Genomic DNA, 16,777 nt, shown 5'->3' on the forward strand with positions numbered 1-16,777 from the left:
AAAAAAAAGACAAATATTAAAATCTACATTTTAAAGAAACATTTAATGTAATGTCTACTGAAAGAATAAGCAACAGATACTACCTAAATAGAAAATTGCGCTATAACGTTGCTATATTGTGCCATAGCGGGAATTATTGAATGAGTTTACTTTCCACACTAAAAAGACAATGGATGAGTTTAGGACCGTTTCACACATTTGGCATTTTGCCTGATTGACGGATCCAGCACACTCCAATACAGTGTTAATACTGTACAATGGCATTGCGGCAAGCTCCGGTCACATGCTGTCATGTGACCGGAGGTTGCCGCGATGCCATTGTACTGTATTGCACTGTACTGGAGTGTGCCGGATCCATCAATCCGGCGAAATGCCAAATGTGTGAAACGGCCCTTAGCCATTTCATATCAACTTTAGCTTATGTTTTTTCAGCTTGAATTCAGAATACCCAAACATATAACCAATGAATATATCCAATATGGCACATTATAGTTTAAATATTCACAGTTTTACAATGTATAGACACCAGCATTGTATCTGCAGTACACGTAATATATCTATTGTAACGTATCTTTCACAGTATTTCAAGAATTCAAGGACCAAAGCACAGGATGACATACAGTATATGTATAATTCTATATTGAGGTTGCCAACTGTCTAAACATTCCTGTATAGTCTGGAATTATATATATAAAAAAATCAATTGATCCGATAAGAATGTTTTTGAAGCTGGAAAAGTTTGAACAGATTATAGTGTTTGTAATTAACCTCACAGCAAATGCTGCTAATATCTTCATATCAGTATTCCGATCTGTAGACAGATCACATAATCTTTATGATTTATTATGGTTTTCCAATGTCCAAAAAAAGAGAAAAAAAAATCAAGTTGGCAACCTTGCTCTATTTTCAGTACATACCGTATACTCTGTTGCCAACACTGTCTTAGTACCTATTCTTAAAGGCTTTTCTTATTTTTGTTTTCTTATTGTAAGAAACATAATTTATTGATACCCAAAGAGCCTCTTCCTTCCACCATATGAGCTCCAAATCAATAAAGTTTCATTGATGCTTCGAACAACTTTGACAGGTCTTCTTCAGAGTGAATTCTTGGGGACAACTTTGTAACTCGCTCCTAAAATGTAGAAGAAAATGCACTGAAAATTCCGCCTTATGGTTGCAGCGATCATGAGTTACAAAGGTAAGAGCTATGTACAGTCAATCACTGGTCTCGTGCAATACACCGGTGAAGCCAATATCTGGCGACTGGACACCATTGAAGTACATAAAGAACAGTGGAGACGACAGAACCTTTTGGAGGTGAACATTAAAGGGGTATTCTCATCTACAAGATCCTATCCCAATACGTAGTAGGTGTAGTGGTAATAATAATAATAATATCAAAGACTTCCAATTAGAAATGTAGTATAGTTCTGATTAACTATGTCCTTTTCCTTAAGTGCAAGGCATTGCAGTAGCTTAGGTATCCATGGTTACGATCACATATATAGGGACAGTTAGTTGCTAGTGGTCGTAACCATGAATACCTAACCTACTTTAATGCCCTGCACATGAGGTAAGAAACATACAGGGGTTGGAAAAAATAATGGAAACACCTGGAAACATCAACAAAAGTTAGTTTAAAATGGTGTAGGTCCACCTTTTGCGGCGATTACAGCCTCAATTCTCTGAGGTATGGATTCATACAAGGTGTGAATTGTTTCCAAAGGAATTTTAGCCCATTCTGTAGTTAAAACACCCTCCAGTTATTTGAGCGACGATGGTGGCTGAAATTGACGTCTAACTTGACTCTCTAAAATCGACCTTAAATGCTCAATAATGTTGAGGTTTGGGGACTGTGGGGGTCAGATGAGATGCTCAACTTCATTAGACTGTTCCTTGTGCCATGCTTTAACGATTCTAGCTGTATGAATTGGTGCATTATCATCCTGAAAGATGGCGTTCCCCTCCAGGAACAGTGCTTGAACCATGGGATGCACTTGGTCGCCCAAAATGCCTAAATAATCTCGGCTATTAATTCTTCCATGAAGGGATATTATTGGCCCGGCAGATCTCCACGAAATAGCACCCCAGATCATCACAGAACCTCCGCCATGTTTTATGGTTGGGAGAAGGCAGTCTGGATGGAATGCTTCTTTCGGCTGTCTCCAAACGTACACTCGGCCAGAGGTCGGAAATAGGGTAAACGATGATTCTTCTGAGAATATCACGTTTCCACTGCTCGAGGGACCAATTCTGGAGGTTTCTACACCACTCTAAATGCTTGGACACATTTGTCATTGAGAGCAGCGGTTTTCTAATTGCAGCTCTTCCGTGGAATACAGATTTGTGCAGCTCCCGACAAACAGTTTTCGTGGAAACAGGGCTCTGTAGGTGTTCATTGAGCTCAGCAGTGATTTTCTCACAATTCGCTTTAGAGTCTGATGGTCTCGCTCAGTCAACTTTGACTTTCGGCCGGACCTGTGCTTTGCTGCGGACGTTTTTCCTTCTCTTTCAAACGCAGTCATTACTTTGGAAACAGTTCCTCTAGACACGCCAAGAATTCGGGCACTTTGTTACACTAGCACCTGCCATACAAGCACCAATAATTTGGCCTCTTTGAATATCCGAGTGGTCTGCCATTGGTATCAGGTTCTCATCAATGTTCTTAAAATTCTGCAAAACAAACAGTTAATTTACATACACATATCACATAACACAAATAATCAACTACAAAACATTAACATATGTCACGGTTTGCATGTTTTTAACATGTTCGAAGATTATGATGCCAAAACGTTAGGTGTTTCCATTATTTTGTCCAACCCCTGTAGGTTATAAGGAGAACTATATTACATTTCTAAGTAGATTATTATTGCTATTGAACCTACTACATATTGGCATAGGATCTTGGAGATGGGAATACCCCTTTAAGTACTATACATTTAATAATATCATTCCCCCCCCCTTTCCCCATATTTTTTACTAAAAAAGGGCAATTGGGTCAGCAACTCATTCTCAGATGGACACCGTCTCAGAGTGAAACCCCACCAAAACAATCCTAAATTACAGTCAAGCCTAGTTTATGCAATTATTTCTAGATATGCAAAGTTATTATTACACACCATGTGTAACTCTTAAACCAGTGATTTTTATTTTTGGGGGGTGGGGGTTTACTACATCTTAGGTAACTTGCTTACAGACTCATTGGCTCACTACATGTATGTGGATGAGGGGCTAACTAAATTCTTAAAATAATAAATTTCCAGAAGACGCAGCACGGTCAAGCAAATCAATAAAATTTTAAAAAGCTATACACATTTTTACATATGGAAGTAGTAATATGGCAACATAGGTGCTTGTCCCCCAATAAAAACTAATTATTTTTTGGGGGAAGATATGATCTGCCAGTTATGACAAATCTAGCGTAGATGACTTATGTAAATCAACCTTGAATCCACGAGGGGCGCATCATTATAGCTAGAAGAAGTGTCTAAAGGTCGCTTTACACGCTGCGACGTCGCTAGCGATCGCACCTGCCCCCGTCGTGCGAGCGTCACGGGCAAATCGCTGCTCGTGGTGAACAATATCGCTAGTACGCGTCACATGAAATTACCTTCCTAACAAAGTCACTGTGGCCGGTGAACTAACTCTTTTTTAAGGGGGAGGTTAGTGCGGTGTCACAGCGACGTCAAACAGCAGGCAACCAATATGCACGGAGGGGCGGAGAGCAGCCGTATGGAAGTCACGCCCACCTCGTTGCCTGAGGACGCAGGAACGCTGTTGTTCGTCGTTCCCAGGGTGTCACACGTAGCGATGTGTGCTGCCTCAGGAACGACGAACAACCTGCGTCCAGAACGAGCAACGATATTTGGAAAATGAATGATTTGTCAACAATCAACGATTTTGTGAGTATTTGGGATAGTTAGCAGTCGCTCGTAAGTGTCACAGGCAACGACGTCGCTAATGAGGCCGGATGTGCGTCACGAATTCTGTGACCCCAGCGATATCTCATTAGTGATGTAATTGCGTGTAACGGGGTAAGTCTACGTGCATTTCCATACCCAAGGGCACTTTTGGGCAGATAGTCCTGTAGCTACAAGATTTCTCAAGACTCGTACATCGAATCTGGAAAAAAATCTAGTGTTAAAACAATATGCAAATTAGACTGGAAATGCACTGGGGCGTGGTGATGCACTTAGACTGCTTCTACAAAGTGCACTGACACGCCCATAGTGCACTTCAAGACTGAATCCCTTGTGTATTCAATACTAGATTTCTGATGACTGGCACATTGGATCTCTGGGAAAAAAAAAGGTATATTCTTTATTAGGGGTAATCACCTACAGAGACATACCAAAAGTTCTAAAAATAGAACAACATTAAGAAAAATCACTCAACCTCTACAAAAAGAAAATCAGTCTGCTGACATAGATGCAAGGCTAAGTACACTTTTAAAAAGGCAGTGTCTACCCTGTTGCCCCCTGCCAGTATGCCCTTTCTTTGGTTATATATTACTGCATCCATACAAGTATAGGCCTTGTGCCCACAGGACTTTTTTCATGCTCTTTTCCTTGCTTTTTTTAACCGATAAAAAGCAAGGAAAATGCATCCCAGAAAAGTCTATGAGAATAGTGATGTGCTGCGCACACATTGCTTCTTTTTTTCCTTGCTTTTTTTGTTGCTGAAAAAAGAATCGACATATCAATTGTTTCTGCTTTTTTGCCCTATTTCAATACATAAGAAGAAGCATGAAAAGCAGCATGAAAAAAAGCATGAAAGAATGAAAAGAAGGCCAAAAAAAAGCAGCTTTTTTGTGCTGAAAAAAAAGCAATATGGGCACATAACCTTAGAAATAACTTAGAATATAAAAATGCCATCTGAGAGGTGGAACCTGAAGGGCAGAGGACCCAGTCATAGATATTTGGCTGGCCTCACCTCTAAGATGTGAAATTAATAATTTCGGTGACCTCTTATGTGGTTTAGAGGTCTATGGACCTTTTTGGGCATCAGGGTTCAGTGGTGACTGCCACCTTTGCACCCCTAGAGCTATACCCCTGATGTGACGTTATTCATTCTTTCAGTGCCATGTGGTTACAGCTGTACTTTCAGCTTGCAGTGATATGGTTTATGTCTCCTTGTGGTTTCATGAGCTGTTACTCTCTGAAAATACAAATATATTTTTAAAGATTATACAGTAAACCTCAATTGGAATTTGTTTTAAAGCTTTAGGGCCTGTGCGCACTAGACGTTTTTGCTGCGCTTTTTACCGCGTTTTTGTGCAGAAAACGCTGTGACATTGCTTCCCCAGCAATGTCTATGGGTTTTCAGAAGTGCTGTCCGCACACAGCGTTTTTTTGTAGCTGCGTTTTTGTGGTGACCACAAAAACGCAGCATGTCAATTATTACTGCGTTTTTCACAGCGTTTTTCACTCATTGAATGCAGTGCACAAAAACGCAGCCAAAAACACGGTAAAAACACTCAAAAAATGCATCCGCGGTAAAAACGCGGGTGCGTTTTTGCGGATAAACGCACAAAAAACCGCAGTGTGAAAAAAACGCCTAGTGCGCACATAGCCATGGAGTCTATGCAGCCACCATTGCAGCACAGTACAACTGGGCATGGAGCCCCTGGGTGATCATTACACTCTGTGTGCCACTGTTTAGCCAGAAAACCACATGCAATGTAAGTGTGTAAAGTGCCAGGATTTTTTTTTACTCTTGTAAAGGGATTTCTCTATTTGCCTTTGTATAAAATTGGAAACACAGTGTAAAGTGTGGGCTATATGAAGGGTATGGGCTACATTACTGGTCTGTATGACACACAGGTAATAATGACTTGGGAATGAAAGACTTGAATCCTAGCAATATTACACTAATTTGACCTCTGTTCAATTACTTTGGGCTGTTTTTTAAAAATAGCATTTTTTTATATTGACCTTTAACCCACGGATTGTGCGACTGATCCAAAAATTGTTAAATATAAAAATGAATTCAAATAAAAATATTCTTAAAATTACAAAGTATAGGTACGTTTTCATCAACTGAGCTAACGTATAATTTATTAGCTGAGGAATCCTGGAATCGTGTCTGCTTTCCATACGTTACTTACTAGTACAGGTGAGCGCGGGCTACAGGGAAGGATACAACATGTGCTGTATTTATGACATGTTAAGAGTCTCTCCTCAAGGCGATGAGAGGAAATATGTCGACTTCATGCTAAATAGTGACAGATGTGCAGTGTTTTCAAACTTTTCATAAGAAATGCAAATGATCATATATCTACGGCAAACAGGACACAAGACACTGACAGCTGCTTCCTTCTGAGAAGGGCTCGTGGTGTGTGCTCCTATCCCGTGCACTGATTAAGATGTATGTGTAATGAGGAAGGGCCATTGTAAGTTACTGATCCCTCATTCTTCATTATCGTGCACCCCAGAATACACTTTGTGAGACCACCTAGGTTTATTTTATGAACACAGTCCACTATTCAGTTGTACACTTATTACCTGCTTTATTAAAAGGGAATATGTCAGGTGATTTTTCTAGTACAATACTAATGGTATCCTGAAAAAGGGCTTTGGTAGGCCTTTCAGGACCAATAACGTTTATTGCTCTACCTTCTCTGGTTGTCTTATTGTAAGCCCAGGAGAATTCATTGAAAATGCACTGCTCCCCACTACCGTAATACCGCCACTTTAAAAATCTTCACTGTCATTTACTGTCACTGATCGGAGATGGGCGGGATTATGGGAGTGGGGAGCAGTACATATTCAATTTGGATTTGGTGCTGTGGCGCCCAGTGCCAAGTCGCTACAGATAATAACTACATATGTATTTCCATCTGTATAACATGTATTGTTAGCTTTGATGAGATATTGTTCTCCCTGCTGTTCATCACAAAACACACATTTGCCCACGTTCCCTAACTGGGGCTGTTCACTTGAGATAAAACCAACGCTTGAGTGAAAGCCCTAGAAGGAGATAGGGGAGAAGCTTAGTTTTGAAGTAAATTCCAGTCAGAGCCAGTGTGAGGTGAAGAGAGGAGTGTAATATGGAGAGGTCCTGTCCTGAGATGACTGCTAAAACCACTGGAGGGGCCAGTTACACATTGTCAGGGTATCAGTCCCTTGGGTATCAGTCCCTTGGCCACCAGTACTTCCTACGTCAGTGGCAAACTGAGACACTGCTATTAGCCTTTTTTCGAGAAGCAGAGAAGCAGTAAATTTCCTTGAAGCACAGTTGCATGTGTGAATCTGTAAACTTCTAGAAGAAAAAGGTTTCCTTCAAGATTCCAGTCACCTGCTCACCAGAAGGGATTACAAATCTAGACTGTTCTCGTCTTGGAAATCCTAGGATACCAAGATACCTATTCCCAGGTAGAGAATTAGTAGTAGAGGAAGAGTACACCATCACCATACAGCAGAGAAGCCAACTCTCATTAGGGCAGGAAGAACCACCATCATTGAATGCTGTGATAAACGTTCTGCAGAGCTCCAGTAAAACAGTAAAAGCTCCCTGTCCTGTCTCTGGCTAAATTATTCCCTGCTGCGCCATCCCTACCTCAACATCCCCTAGGACCCAGGTCTAGTTGGGGGGGGGGGGCAAGAGGACAACCCTCTGGTGTCGCGGGCGGAGGGGACGCGTTCGCCACGCTCGAGTCCGGGGCTTTTGCTGCTGCTGCTGCTTGGTGGCTCGAGCGGTGGACCGGACCCGGGGACTCGAGCAGCGCTCCTCACCCGTGAGTGAAATGGGTATGGTATGTTTAGGGAGATTGTTCGTGACGCCACCCACGGGTTGTGGTGATAATGGCACCACCGCTGCTGGTAACGGGAATCCCGGGAGAGATGATAGGGTGCAGCTGAGATATTGTCCCCTCCGTGGGCAGGGGTTGGTGATCCCGGGGCCAGATGGTGTAACGGGGAGGCTGGATGGCTGGGGTGCAGGGACTGCGAGGCACGGTGCCGGACGGCACTGGTGTACTCACTCAGACAATCACTGACAGAGTCGTAGGTAAACCAAAACGGCCGGATGGACGGGTCCCGCAGCCGGCTGCAGTGTTGTTGTTGTGTTCTCCCCGGACGGCTGATGGTGGCTGTCTTTCCCTGCACCTTTGAGAATGTTCTTGACTCCTGTGGTTGCCCACCGGTAGTCCGCTCCCCGGCGTATAGGTGCCGTAGGAGCCCGTTTTGCCCGTAGGCGCTGGCCCTTGGATCTCTAGCCTGTGGCGGTGGCTGTATATCCTCTCTGGGTGGACAGTTGCCTTCAATCGGGACTTAGTAGTTGGGAAACCCCGGAGGTTCCTGTCACATTCGGATTTGACTATTGACGGCGGCTCCAAGCCTGGTCGGGGTCCGATGGCCCTGCCTGTGTGCTTAACTTCACTCCATTCCCCGGTCCGGTACCGGCGGGCCGACGCCTGACCCCGGTCCTTACGGCTTTACAGAGTTCCACCAACTCCTGCAGACGGCCACCACCGTCTGCCAACCTTGCTGTCAGTGTCTGGGCTCCAACCCAGACACCTCAAGTGTTCACTCCTCTCACTTTCACCTCCAAGACTCAACTGACACTTTTCCCGCCTCCAGACCTGTGAACTCCTCGGTGGGTGGGGGAAACCGCCTGGCTCCGCCCCACCTGGTGTGGACATCAGACTCTGGAGGGAGGCAACAAGGGTTTTTGATTGACTGTTGTAACTGCCTAGGGTGTATGTGTGTGTGTTGGTATGTATGTGACTACCTGGCTAGTCCAGGGCGTCACACTGGCACTGCGCATCACCAACTAACTCCTGGGGACCCCCAGCAGTGACCGGCCATACCACAGCCGAACATCCCAACTGGCATTGTTTTATTTATTTTATTATTTTCTTTCTCCCTTTTTAAATATTATTTTTACCCCCCATCATAAAAGCCTGTTGCTTGCGCCCGGTACAACCACCTCGCCACTCGAGCCACCACCGTCACATTGGAGGTCTATTGGGGGCGACACAGTGCGACACTGAATTATCCAGGGTTACAGCAAGACGACTGGAGAAGCTACAGCAATAAAAGTTAATGATCTTGAATGAGCCGCCCAAGCCCTATTTCACGATACCATTAGTATTGTATTGTACTAGAAAATAACTTGACAGATTCTTCTTAAGGCTGTGTTCACACTTCATTGTTGGTTTATAACAGAAAACAAAAGAACATGCAAAATTCATCACATATTGGACATCATCATTGACACTATATTGTGATTTCTGCCATGTTGATGCGGCAAAATAAGTACTAACTCTGCCATAATTTGCAACGAACACTACAAATAAAGTCTCAAACAGACATGTGAACACAGCCTTAAGGCCGCTTTACATGCTGTGACATCGTTCAAGCGATCTCGTTGGGGTCACGGAATTTGTGACGCACATCCGGTCGATTTATCGATGTCTTTGCGTGTGACACCTATGATCGATTTTGAATCGTCGCAAAAACGGTCAAAATCGCTCATCGGTGACATGCCCCCCTATTCTCGAATGTCACTGCTGGTCGGTGTACGAAGTAGTTCGTCGCTCCTACGGCAGCACACATCGCTATGTGTGACACCGCAGGAACGAGGAACATCACCGTACCTGCGGACGGCTGCAATGAGGAAGGAAGGAGGTGGGCGGGATGTTACGTCCCGCTCATCTCTGCCCCTCCGCTTCTATTGGTCGGCAGTTCGGTGATGCTGCTGTGACGTCGCTGTGACATTGAACGAACCGCCTCCTTAGAAAGGAGGCTGTTCACCGGTCACAGCGACATCGCAGAGCAGGTATGTGCGTGTGACGCTGCTGTAGCGATAATGTTCGCTACGGCAGCGATCACATGATATCACATGTACGATGGGGGCGGTTGCTTTCGCGCTCGACATCGCTAACAATTGCTAGCAATGTCGTTGCGTGTAAAGCGGCCTTTAAACTAGTCATAGACAGACAATTATCTATCAGTTGACAGCCATGTCTTCTGACTCCCACATACACAAGAACACTTGGCTTGGCTGATTGCTTGTGTTTTCTCTATGAGAAAGCTGCAGAATGACTTTCTGTCCTCCATGCCCCTCCAGACCCCTTTGTTTCACTCCATCCCCCTCAAGACTCTTCTGGCAAAGGTTTATCTCCGCGACTAATTAAGACCTAATCCCTCAGTATCTTGACAACATCCGTCTGGGGAAAGCAGGGTGGTCCCCATAAGCATTAGATGGTGGACATCTATCTAATGTGTATAGGGACCTTTAGATTTTCAAGTGGTCATACTATTTTTTTGATCATTTTTATTAGTCACACTGACTAGGCGTGGACCATGTGCATCACTGGGACTACCTTCATGAGACAAGCCCTGTAATAACACGTTCATCACTGTTCTCTTTCATTGGCTCCAGTCACACAAAAGTTTAACAGTGGTCCTCAGGGTTCTGTGGCCTGTTTCCTAGAACTATGGTTACAAGGAAGACAATTCATTAGAGTTGGTAGTATAGTAACTGCATTTAGACACCGTACCTGAGGCAAAGTTCCTTTCACTAATGCAGGAATATCGGCCATACTGTATCCCACAGCTCCTAAGCCATCATCTACATTCAGGTCAAAGAGAAACTTCCGTAGGGTGTCTGCCAAGATAAGCCCAGCGTCTTTGATATTGGCGTTCCGGACGTCAGCCCCTAAATGAAAACAGACAGATTTAACTGTGGGTTGTAGATTTTTGCAGAAGACACTGAATCATAATGAAGGTTGCGCTTATATGTTCATAAAATATTCAATATGTTACATATTCAGATAAAGCTGTGAAAACATATTCTCATACAGAGAGGCAGAGAATACACGCACTTTTTTTATGACGGACGCCTTTCTACATTTATGACCAGGTATATGTACCAATGTGTCTTAAAAGGAATCAGTCACCAGGTTTTTGTGAGTTAAATGGAGAGCAGTGTAATTTAGGGGCAAAGAGCCTGGTCTCATAGTAGCCTCCCATTACTAATCTATAGCTTAGTGGCAGCTGTTAACCTCATATTACCCCGATTGCCACCGCGCCAGGGCAATCAGGATGAGTCGGTTAAAGTGCCTAATAGATGCGATAATCCCGGGCAGCAGCAGGCTGCCATTTTTAGGCTGCGGGGGCCCAATAAGTATGTGTCTCCCCAGACTGAGGATATCAGCCCCCAGCTGTTGGCTTTATCATGGCTGGGTATGAAAATTGGGGAGGGACTGCATGCCATTTTTTAAACTAGTTATTTAAATAATTAAAACAAAAAGCCGCATGCAGTTCGTTTTATTTCATACACAGCCAAGATAAGCAAAAGGCTGGGGGCTGCAGCCTGTAGCCGTATGATTTATCTGTGCTGGGTATCATATTATGGGCCCTATGACCCTATGCCAATTGTTTTATTTATTTTTACACTAATGTACATACACAGACAGCGTCTCTGATTGAAAGCAGTCAGACACGCTGTCACACAGGGTGGAGGAGCGTCTGACTGCAGTCAATCAGAAACACGAGGAAAGCAGAAAATATGTATGAGGATAATGAGTGGTCCCAGACGTAGTGTAAGCGGCCCGGAAGCAATGTACAGCTGCGCGAGAGACTTGGTAAGTATAACGCGCCTGCTTTCTCCTTTTTTTCTTTACTTTTCCTTTATTTTTTTAATTACCTGAATTGCTAGACCTGGATCATCATCCGGAGTTCACTGAGAACTCTGGGACCGGGGTCGGTACTCGGGTACTTTTTAATCCGCGCGGATCTGGACTTTTACAGTCCAGGTCTGCTCATCACTACTCAGGATACAAAAAAAATAAGCCCTTACACAGTCGCAGATCCTGAAAAATGTGAATGTTATTGGTCTTGGAAAATGGAGACAAAAAAGCAATTTTTTGGGGGGACAATTTTTTTTTTTTTTTTTCTTCACCACTTAAGTAAAAGAAAACAACATAAAAAAACTATAATATTTGCTAAGAACTCATATTGACCTGGAGAATCATACTGCCAGATCAGTTTTACCATGTAGTGAACTTGGTAAACAAAAAACAAAACAAAACAATTGAGGAATTGCACCTTTTTTGCAATTTCACTGCACTTGGAATTTTGTTCCTGTGTTCCACTACAATATGTAGCAAAATGAAAGGTGTCATTCAAAAGTGCAACTTGTCCTGCAAAAAACAAGCCCTCAAATGGCTAGATTGATGAAAAAACAAAAACGATAAGGCTCTTGGAAGACGGAAATAAAAAAACAAAAACGAAAAACAGAAATTTGACAGGTGTTGAAGGGGTTAAAGTGAAAAATCAGAATAGGAAAGTTGTCTCTGCAGACTGTCGCAGGCTATCTGTGCCATCTTTATCAAGTACCGTATTTTTCGGACTATAAGACGCACTTTTTTCCCCCCAAATGTTGCGTCTTATAGTCTGAATGTGGCTGCGGGGAATGAGGGTGCTGCGGTGGAGCAGGACATCGGTGGCATCAGCAGGCTGCAGCAGCCTGCCGTGATCACATGGACCCGCTCATTTGATATGCACGCCCATCCTCCCGCCCATCATCCCTCAGCGCTGAAGCCGGCGCTGACAGGTGGGCGGGATGATGGGCGGGGATGCGCGCATAATTAACAGCCGGCCCGCGTGATCACCCCTGGCAACTACAACCTGGAGTGATCATGTGCAGCTGTATTCCCTTCCCCCCGCGCATCATCATCGCAGGGTGCAGTGAATCAGTACACTCACCCGTCACCGTTGTCTGCAGCATCGCGATCTCCTCCTGTCTGCCGGCCCACTGATCTGTGTGGAGTGCAGTAAGCACAGCGATTATGTCATCGCTGTGCGCACCGCTAGTCTCCACACAGGTCAGCTGACAGGCAGACAGGAGGACGAGTGATGCTGCAGACAACGGTGACGGCTTCACACTCCAGCGGTGCTGCTGCCGACACTGACAGGAGGAGGAGCGATGCTGCATGGAGCGAGGAAAGGTGAGTATAAACATTTTTTTTTTTTTTGTGTGCCACAGGATACAGGCCATATACCAGGATGGGGGTATATAGCAGGATGGATGGGGTATATATCAGGATGGATGGGGGTATATAGCAGGATGGATGGGGGTATATAGCAGGATGGATGGGGGTTATTTAGCAGGATGGATGGGCGTATATAACAGGATGGATGGGGGTATATAACAGGATGGATGGGGGTATATAACAGGATGGATAGGGGTATATAACAGGATGGATGGGGGTATATAGCAGGATGGATGGGGGTATATAGCAGGATGGATGAGGGTATATAGCAGGATGGATGAGGGTATATAGCAGGATGGCAGTATATAGCAGGATGGGAATATATACCATGATGGCGGTATATAGCAGGATGGGAATATATACCAGGATTGGGTACATATATACAAGGATGGGGATCATATACAAGGCAGAAGGATCATTACCAGGATGGGGTACCTTAGTTAGAGAATTTGGGGACATTACCCCCATGACAGTGTCAGCAGCAGATCCTCGCCCCATAACAGTGTGTCATGACCACATTTTTTGCTTAAAATTTTATTTTCCCATTTTCCTCCTCTAAAACCAGGGTGCGTCTTATGGTCCGGTGCGTCTTATAGTCCGAAAAATACGGTAGCTGCACTAAATGCTTGTGACCCCAGTTGTCACTTGGCCACAAAAAACGCTGAAGAAGTGAGGATTAACCCCGGGGGCCGGCGGAACTAGACAGTGCTGGAAAGTTTATATGATGAATAGTAAGATAGTGACAGTAAGATTACTTTCTATTTGATCTGGATATATTTCTTTTCCCTTCAGCCCAGCTATAAGGTGGCAGCAGTCTCAGCTAGCAAGTGGTATCAATTAATGAAAAAGGATGACCCACTTTACTATCTGGAATTTGTAAGGCAATCTAATGAAGTTTGCACTACAAAGGGTCTAAAAATTTGAGATTTAGTAAATTTGTCGAATAGTTAGTTTCAGCTACCATAAAGTCATTCCTCAAACCATATACAGTTATTACACACATTAGGATGGATCATTTTTTAGTGACCAGTGAAAAAAAAACTAAAAAAAAAAACATACTACAAAATAGTTTTGTTTGAAAAAATGTTACTACCATATTTTTGACACTTTGGATACTAAACTAATGTTTGTTCTGCAGTATCTGAGCCTTGTAGGGCCCAGCTATGTGCCACACTTATCAAAGTGACATTAATCATCAGGCATGCAATATTTTACAATTTAATCCCTTAGGCTATGTGCGCACAGTGCGTTTTTCGCGGCGTTTTTGCGCGTTTTTCGGGTGCGTTTTTGGCCTTAAAACTGCAGGACTTTGCTTCCCCAGCAAAGTCTATGAGTTTTCATTTTTGCTGTCCGCACACATCTGTTTTTTTACCTGCGTTTTTGAGTTAAAAAAAAAAAATGGACATGTCAGTTCTTTCCTGCGTTTTTCTGCGTTTTCCGCCCATGCAATGCATTTGAAAAACGCAGCAAAACGCAGAGATCAAAAACGCAGCAAAACGTAGCCAAAAACGCACCAAATCGCGGCAAAAACGCATGCGTTTTTTCATGCGTTTTTTCGACACAGGTGCGTTTTTGTGCGTTTTTAGCGGCAAAAAACGCACAAAAACGTGGCGTCAAAAAGACGCAGTGTGCGAACCTAGCCATAAACTGCTTAAATAACTAAGACATTTAATTAGTAATGTGCTCTGAGTCTTTACTATTTATTTTACTCCACTTTTCAAAGGAAGAATGTGATCATATAGTGACACCTAGTGGTGATATCAGGTATTGATTGCAAAAACATCTCTCTCTACAGGAGACCAAGATACTCGCACACATACTGTACATCAACTAGTGCAAATGATCTGAACCCAGTCATATCAGACCATTGCTGGAGGGAAGTTTAAAGGGAATCTGTCACAGCAGGTTTTTGCTATGTAATCAGAGCAGTATGATGTAGAGACATGGACCCTGATGCCAGAGATGTGTCATTTACCGGACTGCTTGGTGTAGTTGTGATAAGAATCCGTTTTCTCTGCTGTAGATGTATACGTGGTCAGAATGCGGAAATGTGTATAACCCCGCCCACACCCCTGACTGGCAGCTTCCTGTGGTGGGGTTACACAGATTAGCTGCACTGACCTGCATGTGAGAACTAGTCCTCTAGGGATAATCTCCTGCTCATAAAACACTGATGGTATTGAAACTACAGCACACAGCCTAATACATGATATATCCCTTGAATCCGAGTCGCTGCCCCTACATTATGGTGTTCTCAGATTAAATAGCTAAAACCTGCTGACAGATTCCCTGTAATACACTTATTTTGGTCTTGCCTTCGAATTTCAACATTTTAGACTGAAGTAGAATATACTGTATATGAGATTGTAGGAATATAAATACCTTTAAAGAGAATCTGTCACCCTCTTGTGCTTTTTAAGTTATTAATATGGGCATACAGGTGGCATAATGGTGAAATTAGCCATACCTGTATGCCTCCTGGATGAGGCGTCATTTGGCAAAAATCCTGTTTTATATCTTCTTTCTTCCGGGCTATGGGACATGCACTGCCTGGAAGATAAGCCTGCCTCCGGTCTTCATTATACAGGATTCCGCCTCCCCTTCTCTTGCCTTGTGTCCCTGTGATGTCAGGTGTGCGGCCGAAAATCTAGCGCCTGCGCATTATGCTGCCGTCCCTCCCTGCACTGTTCTGCCCTTCCGTGGGCACAGGCTTCAATTTTGTATAATGAAGACCGGAGGCAGGCTTATCTTCCAGGCAGCACACAATAGCCCAAAAGATCTAAAAGAGGATTTTTGCTAAACAACATCCAGGAGGCCACAATAGCATGGATGCAAAAGATTACACACACTGCTTACAACCTATCACACAGTCAGCCGTTTATATGCAATAAATTTGCAATCATCAGTATGACAAAGAAGTGAGAAATGTTAAAGGTAAATGCACGCAATATTTTTTTTAGCGGAAATCGGAGAATTTCTTACCAAGTATCTCTGCAGCCTCTAGATGGCGCTCTGGGCACATAGATCCGGTAAAGGCAAATACGGCCGGTGACGTGAGCACTACTGAAAGCCCATGAGGCTGCAAAAGATAAATCATTAATAATTAAAAACAAATTAATTACTTTTTAACTAATCAAATCAAAAACGTCCATAAGAAATATGGAATGGAATATGATTTAGTTAGAAATAGCCTACAAAAAACACAAATGGAGGCATTTTAATCCACCCAGAATATTTAAAAACTTTATTTCAGCCTTGTGTCAATTTAGAGATAATATATGAATTTTATGTAAGTGCACCTAGAATTATGTTACTTGAAAACCTGAACATAGTCATGTAATTTTGTATTGTGCTGGGTAAAACAACTTTGAAGCTCTCTATTATTGAGCATTCTCATTTGTATTTATTGGTTTTATTATTGCTATTGGCGGATTAGGATGGCGCCATTGGTGTTTTTTGTAGGTTGATATTCATGTTTTGAGTACTTCACCTATTACAATTATACACATCTACAGTTAGATCCAGAAATATTTGGACAGTGACAAAAGTTTTGGCTTTTTAGCTGTTTTCCAAAACATTATCAATGTACAGTTATATAACTAATTTGGACTTAAAGTGTAGACTCTCAGGTTTAATTTGAAGGTATTTACATCCTTATTGGAATAAGGGTATATGTAGCTGTCATTTTTTCAAAAGGACCAAAAGTAATTAAACAATTATCTAAAAAGCTCTTGAATGGGCTGCATGGGCTATTCCCTTATTAATCCATCATCA

The 16,777-nt window shown here is 43.1% G+C and overlaps 1 protein-coding gene across 1 annotated transcript in view; it reads right to left on the minus strand.

The window, feature by feature from the left end:
- Positions 1–335: 335 nt before the first annotated feature.
- Positions 336–16,777, minus strand: part of ADHFE1 (alcohol dehydrogenase iron containing 1) — an 89,501-nt gene continuing 73,059 nt past the window's right edge. The window contains 3 exon segments of the mRNA XM_075353218.1: positions 336–1,132; positions 10,508–10,665; positions 15,986–16,082. Of these exon segments, the coding sequence (XP_075209333.1) occupies positions 1,049–1,132; positions 10,508–10,665; positions 15,986–16,082 (339 nt within the window). The 3' untranslated portion in view covers positions 336–1,048.

Source organism: Anomaloglossus baeobatrachus, chromosome 6 (assembly GCF_048569485.1).
Source record: "Anomaloglossus baeobatrachus isolate aAnoBae1 chromosome 6, aAnoBae1.hap1, whole genome shotgun sequence".
NCBI lineage: Eukaryota > Metazoa > Chordata > Amphibia > Anura > Aromobatidae > Anomaloglossus > Anomaloglossus baeobatrachus.